Here is a 27,938-nt window from a genome sequence, read left to right as displayed (position 1 = left end):
CCTTTCTACTTCCCAACCGATTCCCACTTATGCCCTGCTGCCCGGAGGCAAGCAAGCTACCGCAGTGTTCACAGTGACGTCCGTCTGTCCTTCTGCTGTCGCACATATCTGCACATCTTCATGCCTGCCTGACTTGAAAACAAGGCCCCGACACTGTCCATGTGCTCCTTCACTCCAGTATTCACAGTTTCCTCCCAGAGCTACTCACATACCCGTGCCTAGCTAAAGGTATTCCTTCTAAAGATGTCTTGGCTTTCTATGACATTTTTGTCTAACCATTTCCCCTTTTGATTTGGCCATTTAAAAATAAATTTTAATTTTGTGTTTTTGGGTGTTTTGCCTGCATGGGGTCTGTGATCCAAGTACATGCCTAGTGCCTGTAGAGGCCAGGGAAGGTTGTTGGGGACCCTGGAGCTGTAACTGATGGTTGTAAGCCTCCATGTGGGAGCTGGGAATCGAACCCAGGTCCTCTGCAGGAGCAGCAAGCCTTTTTTTTTTTTTTTTTTTTAACTGCTGGGCCATCTCTCTAGCCCCCGATGTGGCAATGCTTTTAAAATCTTTTATCTTTTATGATTTGTATATGTGTGTCTGTATGTGCATACGGGTACAGTGCCCAAGGAGTCCAGAATAGGTCATCCTATACTGGAGCCGGAGTTAGAAGAGGTTGTGAGTCACTGAAATGGGTGCCGGAACCTGACCTTTGGTCCTCTGCAAAAGAAGCAGGTACTCTTAACTGAGCCATCTCTGCAAACCCCAATTTGACAAAATTTAGCTGCTACAAACTCTGCATTTTCTTTTCCCATATTTCTCTTGTCTGGCTTCCTTTTACATATTTTATTATATGAACTATTTGTAAAATCTTTTCTTCATCATTAGTAATTTCCAAGTGTTTTTTTTTTTTTTCCTCCAAGAGACTTAAAAAAAACAAGTGATTTATTTCATCAAACAGTCAAGCTGCCTGACATGGTGGCTCAGACCTGTAATCACATTTGGGAGCATAAGGCAGGAAAGTGTGAGTGTATTGAAGCCAGCCAGGATTACAGAGTGAAAGGCATTCTATTTCAATAAACCAACCCCCCCCCCCCCCGCGCCCCCCGCAAAAAAAAGCATCTTCTAAAAAAAAAAAAAAAAAATTAAACACCTGTGTGTAAACATAGCAGTTAGAAGTCTGAGGCAGGAGGATCTCAAATTCTAGGCTAGCCTGGGCTACAGAGTGATACCTTGTCTCAAAAAAAATAATTTAGAAAATCAGGTGTCTCATTCTACATTAAAGACAAAAAACATGTTTCCTTCCTTATGTTTCTCGCATTTTAACAGTTTTGTAATTTAAACTGAGCACTTTACATGGATTTCATTGTTCTCTTCCCTCTTTCATATTTATGCACTGCTCTCCCTAGACACGTATTTTTAAAACTAGGGAGAATAAATTCCCCAATCCAAGTAAATCCAGACCTAAGTATAGTGAACCTTAGCCCAGGAGAGGGTGGTGCAACCAATGAGAGTGGGCAAAGACTTTCCCTTCAGAGATGCAATGGCAAACTGATGGACAGATGACTTCTCAACAGGAATTATGAGAGCCAGAAGACAATCCAGTAACTTTCCATCGTGCTAAGCAAACAACTGCCAATAAAATACCACAGGGAACAAAATTTTTCTTCAAAATCTAACCTTTTAGGGGCTACGGAGATAGGTAGGTCAGTGGAGAAAGGTTTGCTGCCCAGACTCAGGACCTGAGTTTGATCCTCGGACGCACATAAAAAGCTGGGCATGGTGGCACATACTTCCAGTGCTTGAGACAGATGTGCAGAGACCCAAGGCTTGCTGGTCACCCAGTCTACTCAGCGAGATCTAGGCCAATAAGTGATCGTGTCTCAAAGATACCGCTGTGCTCTCTGCCAGAGTCAATGTGCTGTAGTTTTTGAAGAACATCTTTTCTTTTAGTATAATTGTTTGAATGTGACTACTTGATCCATAAAGACCTCCTGCAGTCTGTTTATGTTTTCTGTGCTTGGGGACTTCATTGTGTGGTGGGTACTAGTTATGGGAACATTGTTGCTGTCATCTGGAGTGCAGTACAGTTTTGGTTTAGAGGAGCCAGCATTACATATAGTTGATTTAAATACTCCAGAGAATCATAAACTGAAATTTGGTCCACATAAGGACTGATTTTTTTCAAAGGTGGTCCTTTGGAGTCTGGCACACAACTCGTGGGGGTACCTCACTTTTTTTTCCTGTTCCAAGTGTCTACCAAAGACCCATTTCTTATTTTCTAAGTCTCGTTAGCCTCCTGTAAAAATAGACAGCTGCTTGGGTAGAAAGCATCACCAAATGCCAGGCTTATCTCTGAGAGTCATGCCTTTCAAAAAGATATATTAATTATTTTTAATTATGTATATGTGTTTGGGCATGTGCATTTGAGATGAGTATGGGTGCCTGTGGAGAGCAGAAGAGGGCACCAGCTATCTCCTGGAGCTGAAGTTATAGATAATTGTGAGCAATCTGATATGGGTGCTGTGGACCTGAACTAATGTCATCTGCAGAAACAATACGCTCTCAACTGCTAAGCCATCTCTCCTGCCCCACATTCATAACGTTTTGACCTATGGCAGCAGAGAGCTCAAATACTTAAGTTAAAAACATATCTTGTCCTGTTTTTCTACTTGTTTTCAGTGGAAAGGTTAGGGCAAGGTAAATTATAGTCTGCTGATACTGCATGTGTCTGCCACTGGGGAAGGGACCTTTAGTCAGTCGAACTCACTGTAGAATTTTGTACAAGGTGGAAATCTAGCCTATAGACAGTCATCCCAGTTGATATGAAATGCTGTTTTTCTAAATACTCACATATGCCATGTGCTAGAAATCTACACATACATTAAGTTTCTATCTAAATTTCATACTAAGGATAATGAACAATAATGATCAATCTAATGTTGAGAAATCAACACAATCACAGACCTTCCCATAATAGATGCCAGGGTATCTGACTGAGCTTGGGCCTCTTCCTTCAAGACGACATGTGCATCATCTACCTCCCCTTTAACTTCCCCCCTTCTCTGCTCTCTTTGGAGGTCATTAACGATACTTTTTGAGCCCACTTGAGCAGTCCAGAGTAATTCTGCCCCCTCTCAAATTCCTCCACTTAATCGAATTCACAAACCTTTAAACATTGATGACATTTTTACAAGTTACACGAATTAGCACGTACTCACTGCCAAATGCACAGCCAGCTTGTGCTCAAACGCCTGATGCTCTCTCTCCACTAAGCCCTGCTTATGCGCTGGGTTATTTCCCTAGTTGTTGGAACTCCGGCACGTGGGTCTGTTTTTTTTTTTTTTTTTCATTACTGTAACAAAATATTTGAGGCAGACTAACTTTATAGAGAAGAGAAGGTATTTCATATTTCTAGAGATTTAATTTCAAGTTGCTCACTGCTTGCTTTGGTGTGGCTATGGGGAGTTCCTCCTGGGGCATGGTAGACGGTGGCACAATGACAAAGACTTTTGGGTGGCATCCAGACATCAGTGAGAGAATAGGTTCCACAACTCCTTCTGAGGACACTCCTCTCCCTAGGCACTGCCCCACTAAGGATGCCATCAGCCTCACCGTGTCATGCTGGGGATCAAGAAGCCAATATGGATCTTGGATGGACACTCTTAAACCATAGTCACACCACACCAATGTGTGCCACACGGTGCACTTGGCATCGAGTCATTTTTATCTATCGTTTCCTCCTTTTCTAATTTTTATTCCCTTCTATTTTAATGTTTTGGGATTCTACATCTTCCATCCAACACACTCTCACATAGCCAGGTTGGCTCATTGCATCCCCGTGACACTCATCAGAACCTCCCATGTTCCCAGCAAGTGAGTAGTTAGTGTGAGAAGAGTCAGAACTTGGAGCAGTTCAAAGATCCAGCAGGAACAACTCACAGATAGATTTCTACGAATTTATTGGGGAGCCAGTAATACTCGGCTTCTGTCTTTTTGTTTGGCAGCCACTGATCAGTATTTCCTGGGACAACTAAATAATTAGTGGTTGAAAACTGGGGGCATTCTGTGTCATTTTTTTTTTTCATTTTCATTATGATCTGGATATGTCTACCAATAGAGACATGGGTGTTTTGTTATAATCCTCTATCTATGGTTAAGAAAGAAACTCAAGTTTATCAGAGTGGTCTCTCATTTGAGCCCAGAGCTTTGAGACCAGCACAAGCAGTCCTGCAGTAGTGGGCCAGATTCCTGCCTTTTTCCATGAATTAAAAACCGTATATTTACACCAAAAGTCATCAGCAACTTCCAAGATGCCACTAAGTCCTCTAACATGATACCTGCTCTTGTCTGTCCTTTACAATTCTATGAATGTACAGCTCTGGAAGACCCAACATCCTTCTCTGAAGTACATTTTTGTCACTCTGACCATGTGGCAAAAACACAAGAGACAATGAAGCAGCCGGTCTCTATCTACTCCATCCGTGGTACCTTTCCATGCTCACGGACGTCATCTAATCTTGTCCTCAGAGTGCAGATGAACAGAGAGGAGACAAACTCTGAGACATGCTCTAAACATGGATCTAAACATCTGCTTCTGCTAATGGGGGACTGTCACCACACAAGTTTTCCTTAGTAGACCAGATAGGGTTAGAGTCATCCCATCTGGTACCTAGTCCGAGTAAAGTTGGTTAGATGGTGGGGTCTCCTCTCTACTTTTCTGGCCAAGACTGTGCCTGTCCCTTATCCTTCTAGGAGGCAGTGGAGCTACTTCAGGAGATGGAGAACTGTCAGGAGCACCTTCCACAGCATCTTCCTCTCACTGAGCTTGTTCCCCACTCGGGATTCATTCCCAGCAACTGCACTTGTCTGACTTACCCGAGAAGGGTCCCCCATCTCTTTGTAGACAATTTACTGCGACATCTCCCTTCTTCCATCTGTCACCTAATTGGTTAGTTAGGACTAATTTCAGGAGGACTGTGTCCTGTGTGATGCTATAGGCTGTCACATGTTAGAGAAGTAGCAGATGACCCTCTCCTTGGGGAACATTCCTGTTGGGTTGCTTGGCTATACGAACCCACAGGAAACACCGAGGAATCTGCAGGATGACGTATGTTTGTGTAACTGAAGCCAAAATTTAGCAAGAGGAGTTCAGTTGAAAATAAGGGGGGGGGGGGGGCGAAGCCTTCGAGGCTACATGTAGTGAATGAGCTCAAATCCGAAACACAACACGATGAGTGCAAGCTTGCTTCAGTGGAGAAGTGAGGTTTGATGCTGGAGCAGAGGGAAAATAATGCAAAACCAGAAGAGACAAGCTGGGCTGATCCACCTGAGGGTTTCCTGATTTTATTTGGATGGAAACATGAGAACCCTACTCAAGGGAGCTTTGTCAAACAATCCATACATTCCTAAATATGTGATTGACAGCGCTCATCACCCAAAGATCTTATTTTCTTATGAAGAAGCTCACCTGGCATAATCACTCTTCATAATTATTTCACTGAGTCTATCGTGACTGGGAGTTGCTTTGAGCAGTTCCGTATTCAGATGGGCTAAGTGGTTCAGCCACTCTGCCCCATGTTACTCACCTCGGTTCCGATGACAATTTCTTCCCTGGTCGAGTAGAACATAAACTCATAGAGCCTGTAGTGCTGGAATAAGCTGCAACACAGAACAAACATGGAACAAGCGTGAGAGAAGAGAAAAATACCTGAAGGTGTGGCTCACAGGAAACGGGGATTGGCCAAGCCAGAGGTAGTCAACAGAGGTACAGAAATCCATCTCCTTCGTTCCGAAGTAAGCTGCCCGGGAATGCTGGGGGGTTCGAGGTTTGCCTTTCTTAGACACTGACGGGACAGCACAGGTTTTAGGAAAGTGTCAGCAGGTCCGTCTGTGACATGAGGGGTCGTGGGGTGGGTGCTCTAGGGTAGAGAAGCAAGAGTGTGTTTCCTAGTTTGAAATGTAGCTACTACCCCCCCCCCCAAAACACACACACACACACACACACACACACACACACACACACACACACAAAGTCAGCTGCACAGTCTCCACATCAGTTGTGCTTTGCTTTAGATCTTACTCAATCCTGGTCTGAATGAGGCTGGATTTCTATATCTATTATGCCACGGATTGCCAAAACGTTTCGAGATTTAATCGATCTCTGGAAACCCCAGAAAAACGACTTGGCAAGGTCTAAAATTTGTTTTTAAAATGTCCGACTTTCCTGCAGAATGTGTGGTCACACATCAAAGGCTGGCATATGTTTATTCAGATCATTTTCTTCTCACCTGAAAACTAGGTGGTCAGTGACCATGGACTACAAGAGCTCCGAGTCACAAACTCTTGCAAAGAAATATTTCTAGGAAGTTAAGAGCTTGGCGATGTATCTTTGAGAGTTAAAAATGTTACTGAAGGGTTGACTTCTAATATCCTGTTTGTGATAATATTTGAATTTTTCTAATTCTCTTCCTGCTGGTTGGGAAAATTAATAGACTCATAATACAGCAAAACGCCCGAGAACAAAAAAAAAAAAAAAAAATGTCTTCGTGGTTCTCTTTCACTCTGGTGCCTTCTGCTATTTAAGAAAATTGATTTTAATATAACTGAGAAATTAACATTTGCAAGAATGTAGCTACAGAGCATGGGTAATAATGGCTTCTCCTGGATGCTGTAATGGATCAAAGTTTCAATTCATTTGAAATCAATGAAGAAATCCTCAGGCAGCTGGGCCCCTCTGAGTTACATTAGCAGTGGGGCTCTGTAGGAGTTCAATCCATTAAAGAGGGGTGGCTGTGTGGGCCCAGGCAAGTTTCCTTTCTTCTCTGCAGCCATTGAATACTTGATTTACTCATCAACATTCACAAGACTAACTTAGCTTTTGACATTGCTTTGATCTGTTGGCTAGAAAAACACACGAAGATTAGTGAAGTCTGATAAGTCACCGAAGCAAAAATAAAGTCAGCTTCCCCCTCCTTTATATTGGTGACCTAGAGAGAACTATAGGGTCAAAAATATCACACTGACAATAACCGATTTTGGCGTACAGAAAAAAATCAAAGGCCATATTTGGGAACCAGCTTGCGATCCTGTAAATGAACTAGAGAAAAAAAAAAAAATCCTACTTTGTCCATCTTGTGCTTGACACGGAACATAGGGTAAAATGTTTCCACTCTGCAACGTCATAATCTTTCAGTCTCTATGTCCTTGTTATACAGAGGGATAGGGCTGTCCTATGTCTGCCAAGAGGGAACTTAAGCAGTGAAGACAGTAGCCGTGACTTGGATAGGATGGTCAATTGGACCATGACCAGGATGTGTACCCAGGGGAAGATGCCTAAGGGGACACTTCCTGAGGGACGGGCCAAGTTCCCTCCCTGTCTCTCTGCACCCTCCAGCTTTTCCAGGGGGCTAGTAGGTGCCTCACCTGGACATCAAGTGACAGTTCAGCCATGGAAATGCATTTTCTATCTCTTCCATTGGACTTCTGTCTGACTCAAGCTTCTAACTTTTGGGTTAGACCTCGAAACAAGGATGGAATAAAAATGGTCTGAGCTGTCTGGCCAAGTATCACACATTGTTTGGCACAAAATGGGAGTGAGGCTAATTTTCTTACAGTGGGATATGTGTGGTTCTCAGGGAAGAAGAGTATTCAGTGAAAAGAGGGTAAACAACAACTGCATTTATTAGAGTATGCAATATATATATATATATATATATATATTGCATAAGCACATAGCTCTCCCCTGCCAACCCCTGTGTGTGTGTGTGTGTGTGTGTGTGTGTGTGTGTGTGTGTGTGTGTGTGTGTGCCTGCTCAGATTGCATCAGCAGACAGCAGTAGTACCCCATACTCATGTGGAAAAAGAAATTTGGTTGTAGTGTTTCCAGAGATAGACCATTTAGACTAAAGTGAAAGTATTTGAAGAAATGTAATTTTATTGACAAGCTAAGTTTCCTACTGTGTGACAATTTCCTCCTTTAAACTGCCACATCCCCTCCTAGAAGGAGAGTTTTACAAGACTTAGGCCGACAATAAGACTTACAAGGCTGAGGAGATCCTGAAACCAAGGGCTCAAGAACCCCAGAAAATGATGAGATTCGGAGGGCCCCCTCCAGTGTTGTATAAGCAACAAGCAATCGCTGGAGAGGGCAGCATCACTGATAAAGCCATCTGTCATGTTCTGGAGGGAGCTCAAAGGATGTGACTTCCATGATGTCAGTGGTGCTGGGGGTGGGGGTGGGGTTCAGCTGTCTTTGAGTCTCCCATGCTCCCAGAAGCAGTTCTCATAGACTCATTATTTCACTAAGCTAGACTGGGCAGAATTATTTCTTTGGTCTGTCTGTCTGTCCTCTGGGGGGTGAACAGGCATTTGTTGATGCCTCTCCAGGAATAGTCATGAAATGCACATGCCATGGGCCTTGGGCGAGTCTCTTAAGTTGAGTCTGGCTTTCAGTGGTTGGATCAACAGACTATCAGGGCGAAAGTGAAACACACCTCTTTAGATAGTTCGGTTATTCTTCATATTTATAAAACTTAATAATTGTTGGAATGAATATGTTGTATAATTTCACTGCTACTAAATTTCTACTTGTGAACCCATGAGGGATTCTGAACAGTTGTGGAAAGGCTCATACTGTTTCATACAACTTCATTATCAATTCCAGATATCCTAATCACTGATACTTTATCCTTTGTGTAATAACTATATTTAAATGCATAGCTACTCTACAATCACAATGTGGAGATTTAACAGCATTACATCTGGATTTTCTGTATTTAACTAATCTCTTTAAATATTCTTTTTATTAGGAGATCTAAGAATGGGCATGAGGAGCTGTTAAGATGTACATTGATGAACATTGCCTGGAGAGATGAGTTGAGACAGGGTAGGGAGCTTGTCCCTCACCTTCAGGAAAGGGATGTGGTGGCATGTGTGGAGGCTTTGATGCTATGGTTAGCTATGGGACCCCATTTGCATTATAAACCTGGGCCTAGGGCTCAGCTGTAAAATTCCACCCTGACCGAGCAGACAAACATAAGTAGCTAAAGAAGGAGCCAGAGCAAGCGTCCATGGTTGACTTCCCCTGCCCAGGCACTCTCATGCCATAAGGGGCAGAAGGATCTTAAGGCACAAATTTTCATGTCCTTGTTGGTGCATGCATATGCATGAGTGTGTGTGTGTGTGTGTGTGTGTGTGTGTGCGTGTGTGTAAGTGCAGGTGTGCGCATTCCATGGTGGGTGGTAGAGCTGAGAAGACAACCTTAGGCATTCAGCTTCACTTTCCCTTTTCCCCTTGTTCTAGAATATGGTCTTTCTTGTTCACTGCTGCATAGGCCAGGCCGGCTGGTCCAGGAGATCCTCCCCCTACCTCCTATCTCCTTATGTGTCCATCCAGGCTTATAGACACTCCTGGCTTTTTGTGGGCTAGAAGAATCTGAACTTGGGTCCTCTGGCTTCTGTAGCAAATGTTTTACCCACAGAGCCATTATCTACCCAGCCCCGAGGGGCAGGTTTCTGTCCATTTCCTCCTCTTCCCCCAGTGGAGGAACTTCTCTTGCTCTGAAAGCTATGGAGACTTGTATGGCTTTCAGTGAGACTCACACAATAGGAAACATGTTTTGTACTAAAAAAAAAAAAATCACACTGTGTTAGATGCTATCTTATAAAAAGTACTGGATCGTATGCCATTATTAAGCCATCACAGAAATCAGTATATAAGCTTTATCATATTAAACACACTAACATTTATAAAGCTGCCAGACAACAACTAGGATCTTTGCCAAGTGAGTCTCAAACCTGTGTAGGACATCGGTGACCCTCTGTGTGGAAGGATGCTAAATGTAATGTTGGGAAGTAGTGGAGACACAGTTGAAAGCAAGAGCAAAGAGACTGTGCAGAGAAACGTAGCTGGGAAGAGGCAGATTTTCATCTACTGGTGTCTCAGGATTTGTGACATCTCAAAATATCACTTTGTAGATAGGCATGCCTCTCACACACACTTTGTGACAGGCTCCATAAAGCAGATTTTAGCCTGGGAGATGGCTCAGCACTTGGTGCGTATATCTGAAGACAAAAATTCAGGTCCCCGGCACCCATATAAATGATGGGTAGGCATGGTAGACCACCCCTATTTCCATTGCTCAGGAAGTGGAGACAGAGTTTCCTAGGGATGGGCTGGCTAGTGGAACATGCTGAATCAGAGGGCTCTGGGTTCAAGTGAGAGACTCTGTCTCAATAAATGAAGTGGGGAGCAATTGAGGAAAATACTTGAGGTCAACTTTGAGCCTCCAAATATATTTGCACACATGTGTATCCTCATACACATGTGTGCCCCTATATAAGCAATCACATGTGCACACTACACATATACAGGCAAAAAATGAAACAGATTTCTTCCTAAGTGATGAAGAGTCACTGATATAAACATACTTCCACTCCATCCACAATCACTTTCTAAGTAGAAGGTAAGTCTTAATAACGAGTTAAACTGGCCATTAGTTCAAAATATATATATTAGGGTATTTAATAAACTTGATGAAGTATGTGACTCTCTTCATTTTTTTTTCTGTACCAGGGTTGAGCATATAATTTCATGATTGGTAGGGACAAACACCTTACTAAAGAGCTACAGTCCTAATCCTTTTTGCAAATACTTTTAGACAAGGTCTCACTAATTTGCTTAGCCTGACCTTGAACTCATGCTGTTGTGCCTTAGCTTCCCCTCCTAGGGATTACAGGCCTCTGCCATAAGGACTTACAGCTCTTTCATTGCAAACACAAATCATGTAAAATCAGCTTTTGAGTAGGAAACGAATGTTACTCTTTAAAATGTAAATGTGGCTCCTTGGATGGACCAGCTACCTAAAATATAACCAAAATTATAATTATAACCAAATTCAATTCTGTTAATATAAGGCTGTTGCTTACAGACTCAGGGACGAAAGGCAGTCCCCAGTAGTGATTACAGGCTAGATGAAATCACAGTGTCACTCAGGAATCGTCTTTACAAATGCAGAGTGAGACAAGTCCTCGCTTTCCTTTGTTAGATGGAAAAGCTGAGTATTCTCTACTTTGGAAAAAGTTAATTTTGTGCTCATGTAGGTGTGTGGGTACATCTGTGCTACTACCATGAGTCAAGGAACAGCTTGGAGGAGTCAACTGATGCTTTCAGTCTATTATGTGGGTCCCGGGGATAGAACTCAGATCATCAGAGCTTGGAGGCAAGGGCCTTACTCACTGAGCCATTTCCGCAGCTCGACCATTATCTACTCATTGAGCAGTTGTTGTGCAAATTCTATAGCCGTCCAAATTTACTAAAATCTAAGTTATCTTTAATAAGTGTTTTCTAGAAGGCACGGAATGGAGGATAAATGAACACAAGTCCTACCTGATTTTCAGGTAATCGGTGATGGCGTTGGCTTCTTTGACATCAAAGACGTGCGGCTCCTCATTCTTCCGTGAACGGTTAGGTCCGATCTCCGCCATCACTTCCCCAAGCCACTTGATGCTGTCCTCTAAGGACATGTGGAGTGCTGAAAACAAAGCCAGGGAAGCCTTTCTGTCATCTTGATAGCAGTTGTGGGGGGACAACAGTCCAAGATGTCCTAAATCTGCCCAAATTTCCCTTGCCCAGCGTTTGTGGAGAGAGAAGGTGAAGCCCTTGTTTCTTTATGACAAATTAATAATTGCTTTTTGCATGAATTCGTAGTGCTTGGTCTACCCATCATTATGATCATTTATGTGCGTGGTTGGCTGGACAGTTTTTGTTTCCATTTTCAAGAGCAAAACCACAAATATCTATTTAAGCACTACTTTTAAATGGAAAGGAAAATGTTAAAGCAGATTTTAAGGGAAAAAAGAAGGGAATATAAAAATTAGAGACGAGGTGGTGATGAGCCCCAGATCATGGGTTCAGCCACTGTTGACATCAGTACTGAACTGGGGTGGAGGAGGCCAGTGAGTAGAGTCCCCCTGTTTCTTGGCTATAACTAGGTGTTATCATGTGAAAACTTGGCTGGAAGATTTTTGATAGGAGTCAAATATATTGATATTTTCAAATTCATCATATTTATTTTTACATTTTATTAATTTAATCTCTCTCTGTGTATCACATGGTTTCTGTGTAGGTAAGAGTAAGATTTCAGAGAATTGGTTCTCTACTTGCACCTGTGGGTTGCCAAGGACTGAACTCCGGTCATCTGGCTTGGTGGCAGATGCCTTTACCTGCTGGGTCATCTCATTAACCCTTTAAATATCTATATTGAAAATAGGAATTTTTGTATAAAATATCACCATCACCAAAGAATTCAAAGCTATATGACCTGTTTGTCAAACATTTGCCTTTGAGAGACTGTCAAACCTGGATAGAAATGACACAACTTCCTCATCACGACCCACAATGAGCAGCTTGGTGGTTCTAGAAGATTCTCAGAAAGCTACATATAGACAACAACAAAACACACGTGCACACAACAAAGCAACATTTCTCCACAGGCTATGTCCTATGACACTTGTCCAGTTGAAAATGAAGCTTAAATATTCATAACTTCAGACTTAATTCTATGGTGTCTTTGGTGAAAACATACAGGTCTGTTGTCCTTTTTGATTGGTTGATTGTGTTTGGTTTTTCTTGTGGCAGGTAGAATAACATCTCTGTGCTCTCTCCCCTCCTGCCTTGGAGACTGAAGACAGGCAACTGGAATATCCAGAAAGTCTTTCCTGACACTGGTGGGTAGGAATGCACAGGGGTGGCACCGGTGGGTGGGCATGCACATGGGACAGAGGTGGCTGGAGGCAGAGTTGAAAGGTCTTGGACAAATGTGTCTGGGCCGGGTGTCAGGAGAGGTAATGCTCAGCTGCAGTGCCTGGCTGAGGGCTTGAGGGGATTCTTCACAAAGGCTGCAGTGCAGAGCTGAAGACCTCTTAGGAAGCCATCCGTAAAGATCCTACTTCCTGTACTAGCATGGAGTGTTGTAGGATGGGGATGGAGATAAAGATAAACTATGAGAATATAGACTGAGAGTTGGTTCTGCTACATCTAGAGTAGTGGAGTCAGGCACCTCTCACCTCTTCAGGAATGCACATTTGACACATGCACTGGATGTCAAAATCACTAATATATTTTTTAGTAAGACATTACAATCATCAGCTTATAATTACTTTGTTCAAATTTTCTATCTGTAGCAATTAGCAAGACATGGAAAGTAATTGAACCCCACTGAGCACTGCAGTGAATGTGCCTGTTGCTGGGGGCGGCGGGGAGCCCTTTAAAACGCAGTACCTGGAAAGGACTAGGGGTAGTTCTTATGCAGTCATGCCCTCCTACGGGTCATGGTTATCACGTGAGTTGCACAGAACTGCAGGGCAAGAGCCTTTTGTTTGTTGTCTCAGGTGAAACAAATACTAACTGTACATTTCTCTTTTCACAATAAACCTTAAAAATAACCCCACAATTGGAGGGAATTTGGGAAGAAAAGATGAGTATGATGAGAACAGCTCATAGTAAATTGAAAAATTGAACTCATTCATTGGAGATACTGAAAAGAAGTTTATTTAAGATGATTGATTTGAATTCTGGACGGAAGTATGGCTATCAAACACAGAATGCATCTGCCTATAAGGCTGTTGCTTGTGCCGACCGGTGGCTGACTCTCTAGAACTGTGCTTGTGGAGCCTCCTGCCTTACTGGAGATGACTGCTTTGAAAGCTACAGGTGTGACCCTTCCTCTCAGTTAACCAAAGTCCCGCAAGTGGCGTGACCGGACCGAGAGGGACTAAACCAAATTCACTCTGGGAAACTGAGGCGAGGAAGGAGACTCTAGATTTGTAACCAGTTAGAAAACTTGGGGTGGGGTCAGGAAAAGGCACTTGCTGGCTAGGTCACCGGTCTTGTCATTTTGTCTTTCGAAGAGAACTCCTGCATCCAAGATGCTGGTGCTAGTGTGGCAGGCAAATAGGAAATGCATAGGAGCCCCTGGACAGCCAGACTCTGTGTGTGTTCTTTTTTAGTTGATGATTCCTGCACCATTTCAGCATGTATCAGTTTGTATTCTACTATGAATGTGCTGTTTCCAAGGTATACTACGTTTTTCATCTAGTGTGCCTATACTATTTCTACTGAGAACCAGATTCAAGCGAATTCCACATGTGCTGTTTGTAATGTGTGGTGCTTTCTGGCCCTTTTCATATGTGCCCTTCCTAGCACGTACCCATTTCTGATCCTTAACATATGTGCCTTCCTAGTGTTTACCCGTATCCCTTTACACGTGCACCTTTTCTTTCATGGACCTGTTTCTAGTCCACTATATGTGAATGGCTCTATATACGTGCCGTTCTTAGCATGCATCATTTCTCATCTATCACATGTGCACTGGTTTCTAGCCTTCTACTGTGTGTCTATTGTATTGGTTTCTATTGTATTTTCTTTGTTGTTTACTCTAAGTTTTTCCCTGTGCCAGCCATGTGGGATGTGGCATCAGGACAGACCCTTGTTTGTTGAAGTTGACCTCTCATGTCAGGAACTAACCAAGTCCCTCAGAATCTTATTCCTCTCTCTCTCTCTCTCTCTCTCTCTCTCTCTCTCTCTCTCTCTCTCTCTCTCTCTCTAACACATAAATTATTTGCTGTGGTCTGTTTTTCGGGGAATGCTGACACAAAAAAAATCTAACTTGTTGAATAAATGTGACTTTTTTTTTTGCAGAAATATTTTCTGCCTTCAGCGGGTGCAAACCACAAAAGCAAAAGCATGCTCTTTAGATAAGTCTCCGAACTGTACTTTATATCTTTGAGATGATCCAGTGTGATTTGAGGTGGGCTCTCAGCAGAAAGGCTTGTAGACACGCAACACAGTTTTGGGGCAAGGATCAATTCAGAAACCCAGATGTCCAAAAGTGGATGTCCCATGGGCTGGGCTGCTTGACAACCATGAACCTGGGCTGTGCTCCGTGGCTGGAGCTATGGTGTAGGGTGGCACGATGACTTCATGTTCAGGACCTCATGGTCCCTGGGTTTAAATGTAAACATCCTTTACCTCCTTGCTGTGGAAACCAGCTGAAGCTGTCTGTGCTCTTGGTTCACAATCTAATTCCATCGAGCGTCCTGAGAGGGTATTGTTTTCTTACCAGATGTATACATGAGCTTGTCTGCTTCCCCCACATACATGTTCACTCTCTCCTGACTTAGCCGCATGGAGCCCGCCCACGGATCAGAAGTGCAGGTTCGAACTGATACCAACCAAACAAGGCTCCACTGGAGGCCACCTGGAGGCTGGGAGGTGTGGGAAAGGTGGAAAACGGAAACGTTCTCTCAAATTCGGGCTGTGAAACTCTTGAAAATGCTACCTTCTGCTCTCCTTCCATGGTGAACACTCTGCTCAGAAGCTGCAAAGGCTTAGGACAGCCACATCAAACATCCTTTGAAACTTCAATTTTGTAGGACTGATGTATTCAAGTTTTGCCTTATATGCAGATCTGGCCTGAAAAGGCTTCCTCCAGCCCCTGCTGCTCACACCCCAGTTTCCACATCCTCCCCAGAAAGGTTTTGTTTTTATTTTATTTTATTTTTAAATTTAAGACCCATTCTTACTGTGTGTTAGGTTCACTCTAGACTCCTCCCCTCCCCCCACCTCCCAGATCCCTAGCACTAGTATTCTAGTGTGTGCCTCCATGCCTGGCTTCACAGACCATTCATATTTTGTTTTTATCCTGTATTCTTCTGCTTTCCTGTATGCATATAAATAAAAACATACATTCTAGCTTTTATCTTTTATAAACAAAAGTCCATAGTTCTTCATGTTCTTTTTCTCTGCTAATATAGAGCCCTGTAATATACAGAGAGCTTTCTCATTTCCTCTTTAGAATACTATGTATTCTACTTTTAAGATAGATTAACTAATATTTGGGTCCCAGCATAGGTTCAGATATACAGAAAATTGCAAATATGTGAGAGTATCCTAAGATATTTGGAGTGTGATTGGTGCAGGGAATACTAATTAGAATCACTTTGGCGAATCAACAAAGAGAACCTTAGTCTTACTGAGAATTCTTTGAGGATTTACCATTCAGTGCGAAATGAGCTGTCCCTGTTGTATCCAGGAAACAAACCTCCAGTTCTTATTAAAGGAATCACAATGAGGCCCAGCATCTTGGCTTTTGAATATTAATTTACACAGACAGCGTTTCTTCCCCTTAAAACGACAGAGAGGGACTGGACTTACTTTGAAGATTGTGTAGTAACATGTCCAGCAAAGTCATGAATTTTGAATATTGGTCAATGGAAAAGTCCATTCCTTTGGCCCAAAAGAACCCGGACACGTAGTAGTCTAGGAGAATGGCATCTCTTAAACAAGTCTGGAGATTTTTAAAATTCAGAAATACACTCATTTTTCTGTAACGAAAAGGAAAAATGCAGACATTAGATGGGGTTAAGTACTGAACAGTTCTGAGGAGTTTTGAAAGTAACTAGTTTAATGAAAATTCTGGACTGCTTCTCACCTTAAAGTATTCAGTCACATCAGAGTCCACAGGTGAAAGGGGAAGGGGAGGAGTGGAGGGAGGAGAAGAAGGGCAGGGGGTGGGTGGGAGGGTGGGTGGGTGCTCTCCCCCATCTCCATTCTCTTTTTTCTCTGTCTCCACTTCTTATACCTTCATTTTTTTCCTCCCAAAATTCTAAATGCAATACCCCTTTCTTTTTTTGTATGGCAGTACCTCATGCTCAGGCTAGACTGAAACTTGCTATGCAGCAAAGATGACCTTGAGCTCCTGATTCCCCTACCTCAGTCCCATTGCTATTGCTGGGATTAGAGACAGGCATGCCAAGTGGGTGCCCTTTCTACCAATTTGGTTGCCTCATTTCTAGCCAGGACCTTGCTGCTACCAATCAACCTGCTGATTAAGTTTGATCCATTTCTGAAAACAGATGGTTAAATATTCTGTCCTTTTCTCTCTGCAAAGACGACAACCTGGGTATGTTTCATTGGCTTTCTGTCAGGTACATTTAATTTTTTTTCAAACTTCTTCCTTTCCCTGAGTCTGTTTCTTATTCCTTCTTCTCTCTCAGGATGGGGTAAGCAGTGACTCCTTCCCTGAGCTGCTGTTAGACCTTTCTTTTTCTACACTTTTCTTCTGATGCTTCTCACCCTTTCTTTCCCATCATCATCCCTTCCTCCAGCTCTTCTAAGTCTGTTCTGTGCTGCTATTGCTCTGTAAGTTTTAAAAAATCTGTGAGACAACATTTGCCTGTGTCTTTTGTGTGTCCCTGCTCACATCTTTCTGGTGGTGCCTTTGTCCTGTTCCTGTCCTGTTCTCTGTCACTCTCTCCGCAGACATAGTGCTCACATGTTAGTTATCTTTGAACAGTTGCTTGCGGGAAATGAACTGGGTGTGGAGACCTGCCTAGAACATACACTATTAGATGCTTCCTGGGTCCTTAGATCAACTAGTAGATACTTCCTGTGCCGTGATGAAAAACTGGTTGGTGCTTCCTATGTCCCGATAACCAACTCATAGGCATTTCCTGTGCGGAGTTACTTTCTGTCAATTCTTTTAACATTCATTTCTGTTTTGATTAGTAAGGTTACAAAAAGGAAAAATAGAGACTCATTTTACTGCGATATCAAAGGTCTGTAATACAGTTATGTGCATCCTGTTCCTGCACACCCAGGTCCTACGCTACAAATGGGGACTCATGGCATAGCATCTAGGGTGTTCTCCTCCAGGAAGTGTCCTGTACCTTTCCTTCCTCCTAAATCCCATAGCTGTGTGTGTCTCTCCCTCAAACTGTCTCCTGCATATCAGTCGATCTGTGATAATTGTGGGGATCACCTCCAAAGCTCATGCTTTGGGCCTTCAGCATTCTCTGGTTTTGACAAAGGTGTGACTGATCTTCCCTGTTGCTTATATGTGCTTTCTTGGGACGAGTTGGGAGATGGCATGTGTGGCAAGCTCACTCCACCATCTTCAAAAGGGGAGCCCTTGTCCTTCACCACATTCAAACGAGTGATAATGAAAACCAGTTAAGATGTTCAAGTGGTTTTTGACATGTGTCCAACAGTCAACGTCCACCTCAAAGGCAACCCTATCAGGAGAAACCACAAACCCTACATGAGGGCTGATGATTTTTTTTTTTTCGAGACAGGGTTTCTCTGTGTAGTTTTGTGCCTGTCCTGGATCTCGCTCTGTAAACCAGGCTGGCTTCGAACTCACAGAGATCCGCCTGCTTCTGCCTCCCGAGTGCTGGGATTAAAGGCACGCACCACCGCCGCCTGGCTGGTCTGATGGTTTTTAAGCAACCATTTCATCTCCCTTCCCTTCTCACCATGGCGCACGATGCTGTCAAGCCTGTGAAATTGGTCTAAGTGAAGGGCTTTTCTGTAGGCGCCTTATTACTTTATTAATTCACAAGGACAAGTTAGCGTTTCCTCCATTGGACAAAAGCCAAACAACAACAACAAAAAATAAATAGTTTTGATTGCTACTGGCAACCATCTTGTAATCTTTATCTAAAATGTCACATACCAGGAGACTTAGAGGCAGGTTGGCTTCATAATATTGAGTTTGATAGTGACTATATATATATATATATATATATATATATATATATATATCATACCTGTTCATATATATTTACAGTGTGCATACATACAGTATTTATGTATCTGCATCCATTTGAAAATTTCCAATGTGTTAGTATGTATGTGTGTAGAGGCCAGAGGACAACCTGCCAGCTTGCCCTGGGATCCACCGTCCGCCTCCCAGTGCTGGGATTACAGGCAACCACCATGACTGCCCAGCTTTAGCATGGTTGCTGGGTCTCCTAATTCCAGTCACCATGCCTGCAAGGTGAGTTCTTGGTCCACTTAGCTATCTCCCCAATCCTACTGGCTGCTGCTTTTATAAATGGTTTTCTAAGAACTTTTTGTGTAATGAGAAGTATTGACCCTTTATATTTGGGATACGGTTTTACCGCATCCTGAAATTCAATTTTATTTTTGTGAAAGGAAGAAATTGGGTTACTCCCCCCACATGCACATACTTTTTTTTTTTACCAGAATGTTCTAGAATAGTTGTTCTAGTTTATAATTATACTGTTTGCCTTTATTTTAATTTCAAATGAATCTTGTGCTTACTGCCAGTTTTTTTTTTATTTTATTATTTTTGTTTTCTAGATCACAGTTCTCTTTGGCAGTTTTCTTGTTATTGTTACATTAGATGCATCAATGAATTGATTAATCTTTCCTGAGGTAATGGGTCAATCTTTCAATTAAACCACAGGACACTGAGGGGTTTTTTTTTTTGAGTTCTTTATATAAAAATGTCCTAAACAATTCCAGCTAGAATTTGATCCTGAAACTACATTCTTTCTATGAACCAGATTTTAATGGCTTGGCTGTTCCTCAGAGAGCTGCTGTCCATTCCTGACAGGGAACTGTGAGAGGCCTGCCTGCTCATTGTCCCTGGGTCACTTTACACTGGACATAATGAAATGCTTGAGGTTTCAGGCCACTGAAACAGGAAAAATCTAAGCATGTGTTACATGCAGTTTCGTTCTTTTCTGGTTCATTATGTTAGATGTGAAGCCCAACACCCTCCCATCCTGTCACTACACATGCACCGTTATGAGTCTCCACACATTTATCTTCTGTTGTCACTGACTTCATTTTCAGCAAAGCAGATTCCACATTAGCTTAATTCTTTATGCTTAGAATCTTCTTTTAGCTCAAAGAGTTCCTTTATGTACATATCTTACCAGCTCTTTAATCCCTTGGTTTGCGGAGTTGATTTAGCCTTTAATCATGAGCTTTGGGGTAGCGTTTCTCTCACTTCTGTTGATTTTTCTTTAATCTTTCCCTTCCTCTGCCATCTGCACTCTCTGTATTCTTAAGTAAATATTTTACCTGAATACCTGTACATGGTATTTGTTTTTTATTTTTGTTTTTTCAACGCTTACGTTTGAATGAACTCAACAACTTTCTCAAGCATATTTTGTTGAGGGATCCTCAACCTCCCTGCACCCCAGCTTTGACGGGCACCTTCCCTCCCTCCCTTCCCCTGGGACCAGTGGACTCTCGCCCTTGACTGACCCCCAGGGCTTAGTATTGATGGTTTCTGTTCTTCCCCCAGTCATTTTACTCCAAAGGAGGTGTTACAGGGAATCATTCAGAGCAAGACAGGGCCCCAGCTGGAACACAGTTTCAGTTTGGTCATAAAGAAGGATGGCACAAGACAGAGAGAGAGAGCGCCACAGCTGTAGCATGGGCTGATGCACATGAAGGGAAAGGAACTTGGTGGCATCTCAGGACATTGTGACATGGCATGGAACTGTTGACTCCCCGGGGAGGCCTTACCCTTTCTGAGGAGTGGATGGGAGTGGGTTGGAGAGCAGGGGGATGGGAGGGAGGGGGAACTGTAGTTGGTAGATAAAATGAATTAAAAAATTAACTAATAAAAAAGAAAATAATAAAAAAGAGCGTCAGCAGAACTGTCTCGTCCTTCCCTTCATGCTCTAGATCTTGGGATGCCTTCCCCTTCTGAAGTGCCTCAGCATGCAGAAACTAACTCTGCAGACCAGGTAAAGAGCTCGCAGAGGTTTGCCTACAGAAGGTTATTAGAAGCCATCTTGACAGACCTGGTGTGGGGCACAACTCAAAGCCCAGCACTTGAGAAGCTAAGGCAGGGGTGTTCCCTTGAGCTTGAGGCCAGCCTGAATGACAAGAGTCAGACTCAGTTTCCAAAAGCACAATCAAACAAAAACCAAGGCTCAGTGTTGATGTCTGTGTTTATAAAGTTCTTTGTAGCTAGCCTATACCATTTTTTTCAAGATTTATTTTTTTTTTCATTTTTACTTTATTTGTATGGGTGTTTTGCTTGCATGTATGTCTGGGCACTATTTGTATGTCTGGTGCCTGAGGGAGGCTGGAAGATGGCGTCCCATCCCCTGGAACTAGAGTTACAAATGGTTGTTGGCTGCCATGTGGGTGATGGGATTCAAACCCAGGTCCTCTGCAAAAGCAGCCAGTGTTCATAACCACTGAGCCATTTCTGCAGACTTCTCTTGTCTTTTTAAAATGAAATTCTGGGGTAGATTTGTAAGTACTGCTGAGTTGCATATACATAAAATATTATTGATAGCATACATTAGAAAGTCATGAAAAGAACACCAGGCATGTGGAATCTATTTCAAAATGTATTTTGAATAATCCCTCATGTTTCTTAGATTGCCTGTTGGTCTAGAGGAAAAAAATTCATAATTGTGAGATGTAGGGAAATATGATGATTTGTTGTAATTTATTTAAGTAGGTTTATAGCTCTTCAAACTGCATGATCTGGGACTATTTTGGTCACTCGGGAGAGGATAATTAAATTATACTACTGTCTTTTTGAAAAATATATAACCATCACTTACAATAATGCTGTTTTAAATTGAAAATGATTGCAAATACATGTAGATTATTGTTACAGGAATTATATTTTAAAACACAGGAAAATGTCAAGAAGATGGCTCCTAAAATAATAACGCTGTCCCACTGTCCTAAAATTCGACATGGGATCCCTTCCTGTGGTCATTCGGATCGCTGAAGGCGTCAACCTGCTTTTGACACAGCTGTTTTACCTACTTCCTCTGTGGCTACGTTTTGTTTTGTGCTCTGTTGTTTCTTTTTGTGTCGTTGTGTGTGGCCAGGTAGCCCTGGCTCTTCTGGGTGTGCTTTGGAAGGCAGGCTGGCTGTGAACTGGTGGCGAGCCTACGCTCATGTCCCTGGCTGTGGTACTTCGCCCAGTCAGTCTCTGATGGCTGTTGATGCCAGCTGCATCCTGTGCTTTGGTCCACATGTGCCCTCCCGATGCTTAAGAGTATTTTCTGAATTTGAATATTTAATAACAAAGGACAGTCAGTAATTAAAAAAACAATGTGTTCTATAAGGTAGAGTACACAACTAATGATATAGTAAAAATGCACGATTCTAGAAACTAATATGTTATTTGATATTAATGACTATTAAATACTAGATGTTTGGTATTTTTAATGTTGACATTTTCCTTACTAATCATTACAAGTCAATTGGAAGTGGGATTAAGTATCTGTCACTTTACTGTATTGCTCTCACTTAGTCCTGACTATTGCTTTGCATGGCAAAGATCATTTTCATATAGGGACCTACAAATTGGAAAAGCATTTTACGTAAAAATCACTATGTATATTATCAATACTATGCATGACTATTTTAAATTAATTATTAAAATCGTGTAGATTTATTTGTTTACTCTTTGTGTGTATGGTTGGGGGGGGGTGCCTCTACACTGTAGCATGTGTACAGAGGACAGAAAACAACTTACCGGGGTTCATTCTACTGTGTAGGTCAGGGCTCAAACTCAGGCATTGGGATTCATCTGTGTCACACATATTTTTTCCCTTCAATCCTTACACTAAGAATCAGAACTCCCAATAAATATTTATTTCTGTAGAGACGGTAAAAAGCGTTATGAGAAATCATTTGAAACGGGTGGGACTTTTTAATTCTCTGACTCTCAGGAAGCTGCGGACAGCAGACAGTTGGGCCCAGTCACTGCCTTCACTTCCTAGCAGACTCCGCAAGCACTGGAGGTGAGGTGTATCTTGGGAAAAAGCTGTCAGTGTTACTTGTGGGCTCCTGGTGAGCCTTCGCAGATTCCTCTCCCATCCAGGACATCTGTCATACCTCTTTCTCGGGAGTAAATCACTTCAATGCCATAGCACTTGTAAGCTCTGTCTGTGGTCACCACTGACAGAGTCATTGTCTGTGTGTTCATTATGGTCTGTGCCATCTTGCCTGTGTCCTGAGTACTGGCTTTCAAAGACCAGACTTCATGGCTCGGGTCCTCGAACCACATCAGCCCAGTGCTACTCTCCATAGCCAAGCAGGTTTCCACGTCAAGGTGGGATAACTTGTTTTAAATTGTGGGTGATGGCTAAAACTTCAAGGGATTCGTTTTTTGTTAACTCTCTCTCTCTCTCTCTCTCTCTCTCTCTCTCTCTCTCTCTCTCTCTCTCTCTCTCTCTGTGTGTGTGTGTGTGTGTGTGTATGTGTGGCTGTCTGTCTGTCTGTCAGTCTGTCTATGTGGAGGTTATGTGCAAGTGAGTCAGGTGCTCACAGGGGCCAGAAAGAACATTGTATCCTCTGGAGCTAGAGTTGTAGGCAGTTAGCTGTAAACATCCCCCTGTGGGTGCATGGAACAGAACTCGGGGCCTCCAGGAGAGCAGTATGTGTTCTTAGCCATTAGGCAGCATTTGTAGCCACTAGTGGACATCTTTAAGGAAACCATGTTGACTGACCCAGCTGGCTAGTATTCTAAATAAATGACATGCCCTAGTACTCTATACCCATGACAGCACGACGTTAGTATTATTGTGACAAATTCAGTCTTTCCTATAATTTAAAACAACACATGTCATAAGGGTCTAGAGTTTAGCATTGTCTTTTTTTTATATAAATATCACTGGTAAATGGCTCATATGCAGAATTTTCAAAATCATAACTGTGCTGAACAGTTTCATGTCAACTTGACACAAGCTAAAGTCATCTTAGAAGGGGGAACCTTAATTAAGAAAATGCTTCCATATTATTGGGCTGCAGGCATGTCTATGGGGAATATTCTTAAAATTATTGATGGAGGAGGGCCCAGTCCATGGTAGGTGGGGCCACCCCTGGGCTGGTTTCCCTGGGTTCTATAAGAAAGCAGGCTGAGCAAGCCATGGTGAGCAAGCCAGTAAACAGCACTCCTCATGGCTCTGCATCAGCTTCTGCCTCCAGGTTCCTGCCCTGTGTGAGTTCCTGTCCTGACTTCCTTTAATGATGAACAGTGCTGTGGAAGTGTGAGCCAAAGAAACACTTTCCTCCCCAACTTGCTTTCAGCTTGTCATCATGGTGGGTTTTTTTCTTTCTTTCTTTTTTCTTTGGTTTTTAGAGACAAAGTTTCTCTGTGTAACAGCCCTGGCTGTCCTGCAACTCGATTTGTAGACTAGGCTGGCCTCGAACTCACAAAGATTCACCTGTCCCTGCCTGTGAGTGTTGGGGTTAAAGGTGTGTGCCACCACCACCTGGCTTCATCATGGTGTTTGATCACAGCCATAGTAACTCAAACGAAGACAAGAATCTAATTGACTATGAATGTTGTTAACATATTTGTTATATTATATTAATATAATTAATGTTACACAAGGTTGTCTTTTGGATTACTGGACATGTTGACAGCTTCGTGAATGGAAGAGAAGAGACACAGAAAGGACACAGGGCAGACATAGGTGGCTCTTGTTCAACATTAGCAGCTCGAGTCCCAATGCATGTCACTCACCAGGAAAGGTTGCTGAGCTGAGCAAAGAGTCAATGCTCTTTGCATTTGTGCTCGTGTGTGTGTGTGTGTGTGTGTGTGTGTGTGTGTGCATGTGTGTGTGTGTGTGCATGTGTGTGTGTGTGTGCATGTGTGTGTGTATTCCCAATACTTGACATATTTTAGTGAACACTATACTAACACATAGTTTGACATAAAAGCTTAAAATGTGTAAATAATGCACCATGATCACTTTGCAATAAAGGCCTAGAACTGATCTCATCTTGACTGAGATTGTGGATTACTTACTCTTGAATTCCATCCACATCTGGTTCTTCCAGCAGGTCAGTGATCTGGTCAACTGAGAGAAAATCCGAAGACAGAATCTTTTCATTCTCCTGGAATTCAGTATTTTTCTGTTAAAAACAAAACAGAATGAGTCATCTGCATCTTATATTTTGTGTATTAACTCTAATGATACAAAACCCTTAGTCGTTTTTCTTTTCTGTTGTTATGTAGCTAAGAAGTCACACAGGTAGACGGTCTATCCCTGGGCATGCGCAGAACTCAGGGCTGCTTTACAACTCAGCAAACCCTGACTGTCTACACACTGCCCCTTGAATGGCAGGCTCAAGAGAGGTAAATGCAAGGAGAGACTCGTTCACCCCATGGAGCTGAACGGCGAGTCCTTAATGTACTCTCATCCTAGATTAAAAGCGCAGCATTAGTATAACAATCTAATATTGTGTTATAAACACCGAACTGATAACGATTGTGTTAGCTTTGGAATTCTCCATGAGAGAGCGGCGGGGCCGGGGCGGGGCTCAGTGGGTGAGGTGCTGTGTAGTAAAGGTGAGTACAACATGAGCGGATGCGGTTGAGACAGGAGTGGCGATGGAGGGGAGCAGAGCACATTGCATGCATTATGAAATTCTCCAACAACAAAAATGGAATACTTCAAAAACAAAAGGCACACAACACATGAGCTGGAATAAGTGGGGCATTCAGTCTCTAAGCAAAGACAAGGACAGGGATGTGAATGGAAGGAGTCCGTGAGTGGCCTTTCAGGACCAGCCTAACCAGGGCCCTGGGTGAGCAATTGCCAGCAGTGCCCAGGATGGGCGCCAGGAATGAGATGGAGTCGGGCGGGCTGTGTGCACCGCGGCATGTCGTGGGAGGTCCCGAACTGAAGAAGACAATAAATAACCTCCTGAAAGCTCACAAGGTAGAACTACTGTGTGCAGAATCACAGACGTTTTAGACCCTGGCCAGTGGAGGAAGAGCAAGCTATGGAGTTTTCTGTCACCAGTACAGGCGATGGGGATGCATGAAGTTTCTGAGTAGCTAAGTGGCAGGATATAGCTGTAAGCTATGGCAGATGAAGGAAAATGGGGAACATGAAGTGATGTGGGGGAAGGGACGAAAGAAATCAGACTCTCAAAACACAGTTTTGATGAAGAGTTGGGAGTCTCAGGAACAGGTGACTCAGGGCCTTTCACAATGACACACTCCCTCTTTCAACAGTAGACTTGACAGAGGAGTGTGCAGAGCAAGGTGCAGATATTTAGACGTTAGCAACGGCAGAGTCGGGAAGGTCAAGTTTCAAGATGCTGGTTAATGGATGAGATTGTCCCAGTCCACAGTTGGAAGAGAAAGGTTGTGACTCAAGATGGAAGAGGGGATGAGACGGAGTTACCTGCAGAGCCTGAAGCCTGTTGGGAATGGGGGGCACAGGGGCCTTTGATTCACCAAACCGAGACTGAGCTATTCCCATGATGGGATCGGAAAAGTAAGAGGACTACAGCCAATATCCAAGGACAATTACCATGTCCTTTCCTCTTCTCTCAAGATAGCCTGGAGCCCGCTATAGAGGAGGATGACTTTGAATTTCTGACCCTCTGCTTCTGTTGCCTAATGCTGGCATTACAAGGGTGCACCACCAATGGCTAGTTTATGGGGTGCTGGAGATCAAGTCCAGGCCTTCCTGCCTATTACACAGCACCTCACTCACTGAGCTACAGCACCAGCCCACTGCCTCCTAATGGCAAGTGTCAAAGCTAACACAATCGCCATTGGTTCATATAACCTAATATTAGATTGGTGCTGCACTGTTAATATAGGATGAGTAAATTAAACACTACTAGGTCATATGATTGATTGGATCTGACTTTTAGCATCTAGTATGATATATTTTGCACATGCTGACCTCTCAGATACTTCTAAACTCATTCACATGGATGAGTTTTTGTAGAAGACAGTATTTTAGTCAGACACATGGTGTTAATGTTTGCTTATGTGTGTTTTGACTACACACATCCTTTATTAGCACTAAATTCTCTTAGGTTCTGAGACACGCTCCTGTCTTCCTTTCTGTTTGGAATTTGCAAACCCTGCTGAGTCCACATGGGTTAGTAAGGGACTGCTGAGTTTCATCTTCATCCCATGATGGTGTGGTTGCTCGAAGAGAGTTGAAGAACTGGGAATTTAGGGGAATTGCTGATAAAGTCATGGTTGGACTGCTGATTAATTTTATGACTTAGGCCAACTTGTTTGGTCTCAAATTTGGATTCAGATTTAAAAAAATCATTTTCTGTGTTTGAATACTCACAGGACTGCCACGATGAGTCAGAGCAAGAAAGAAGTACATGAAAAGTGAGTGATACCGACATAAAGATCAATTTACTTGACGAGAAAATTTCTGGATAGGAAAAAAATTAGGTCACACAGAACTATATGAAAGTGAATCCAATAATATCAATGCTTTGACAGTCAGAGCTCTAGCAATGATGCCCGATATCAATGCCACTGTTTTGAATAAAATTTGGGAGTTTAAGATAGTCATCACTCAGCAGAGTTTGCCTCTTTTATTGGTATTAGTGTTAGGAATAGCAGCATTAAAAAATACTTATTTCTGCACCTATTTTAAATGAAGCCTCCTTTTTTTTCCCTCCTTTCTTTTTGCTTTTTTTCTCTGTGCTGCCTTGCACTAGAAAGAGTATTAGGTGATTAAAAACCTCTGGTCTTTCAGGGCATACACTCTGATCTCTACAGCCTACAGATCCAACGGCCACTCATAAACAGGCTAAAATTGCTCACTTGTTTCTGTGGCTCTCTGTGTCGTCCTGTCTCCAGCTTGGCAGCTCCGCAATGCTGGGAACTCACTTTATCCCACCTCCTGCTGGATTTTAGTATCTATTCCACAAGCAGCCTTATAAGCCTCCTATTATTTACCAGATAATCTTTTGCCTGATTTCTCTTCCTCCAATGTCATCTGAACACTCCACACTTGTAAACATGTCTTCTTCCTAGAACACGGGCTTTTAGGAACATGTCTGTACCCATTGCTGGTAGTGCTTCGTAAAGGAGAGCCTCTAAAAAGCTTCATTAAAGGAAAGACAACCCATTTATTGGATTTGGAAAGAGGGCTTTCCCAGTCAGAAGAAACACAAGCTTGTCCACAAAAGCCAGATTTTGAAAGTTTTCCCCCTCAAGCCTAAAAATAAATGAACTTAGGAGCAGTGTTGTATTAAACCATATCAGAGTCTGAGGCAAAAGGAAAATCAGGAATATTGACGCTCTCTTTATTTTAGAATCTGATTCATCCCAACATTTCTTACACCAGCTTTGATTTTTATCAGCGTGGTCCATT

At 42.7% G+C, this 27,938-nt stretch overlaps 1 protein-coding gene across 6 annotated transcripts in view; it reads right to left on the bottom strand.

The window, feature by feature from the left end:
• Positions 1 to 27,938, bottom strand: part of Cabcoco1 (ciliary associated calcium binding coiled-coil 1) — a 134,090-nt gene that overhangs the window by 74,094 nt on the left and 32,058 nt on the right. For all 6 annotated transcript variants that reach the window (XM_076557049.1, XM_076557050.1, XM_076557048.1 and 3 more), the window contains 4 exons: positions 24,599 to 24,705; positions 16,204 to 16,373; positions 11,377 to 11,521; positions 5,577 to 5,649 (listed from right to left, as the gene is read on the bottom strand). In XM_076557049.1, the coding sequence (XP_076413164.1) occupies positions 5,577 to 5,649; positions 11,377 to 11,521; positions 16,204 to 16,373; positions 24,599 to 24,705 (495 nt within the window). The remainder of the gene's footprint in view (positions 1 to 5,576; positions 5,650 to 11,376; positions 11,522 to 16,203; positions 16,374 to 24,598; positions 24,706 to 27,938) is intronic.

Source organism: Peromyscus maniculatus, chromosome 21 (assembly GCF_049852395.1).
Source record: "Peromyscus maniculatus bairdii isolate BWxNUB_F1_BW_parent chromosome 21, HU_Pman_BW_mat_3.1, whole genome shotgun sequence".
NCBI classification, from domain to species: Eukaryota; Metazoa; Chordata; class Mammalia; order Rodentia; family Cricetidae; genus Peromyscus; species Peromyscus maniculatus.
This window is presented reverse-complemented; position numbering and strand designations above follow the sequence as displayed.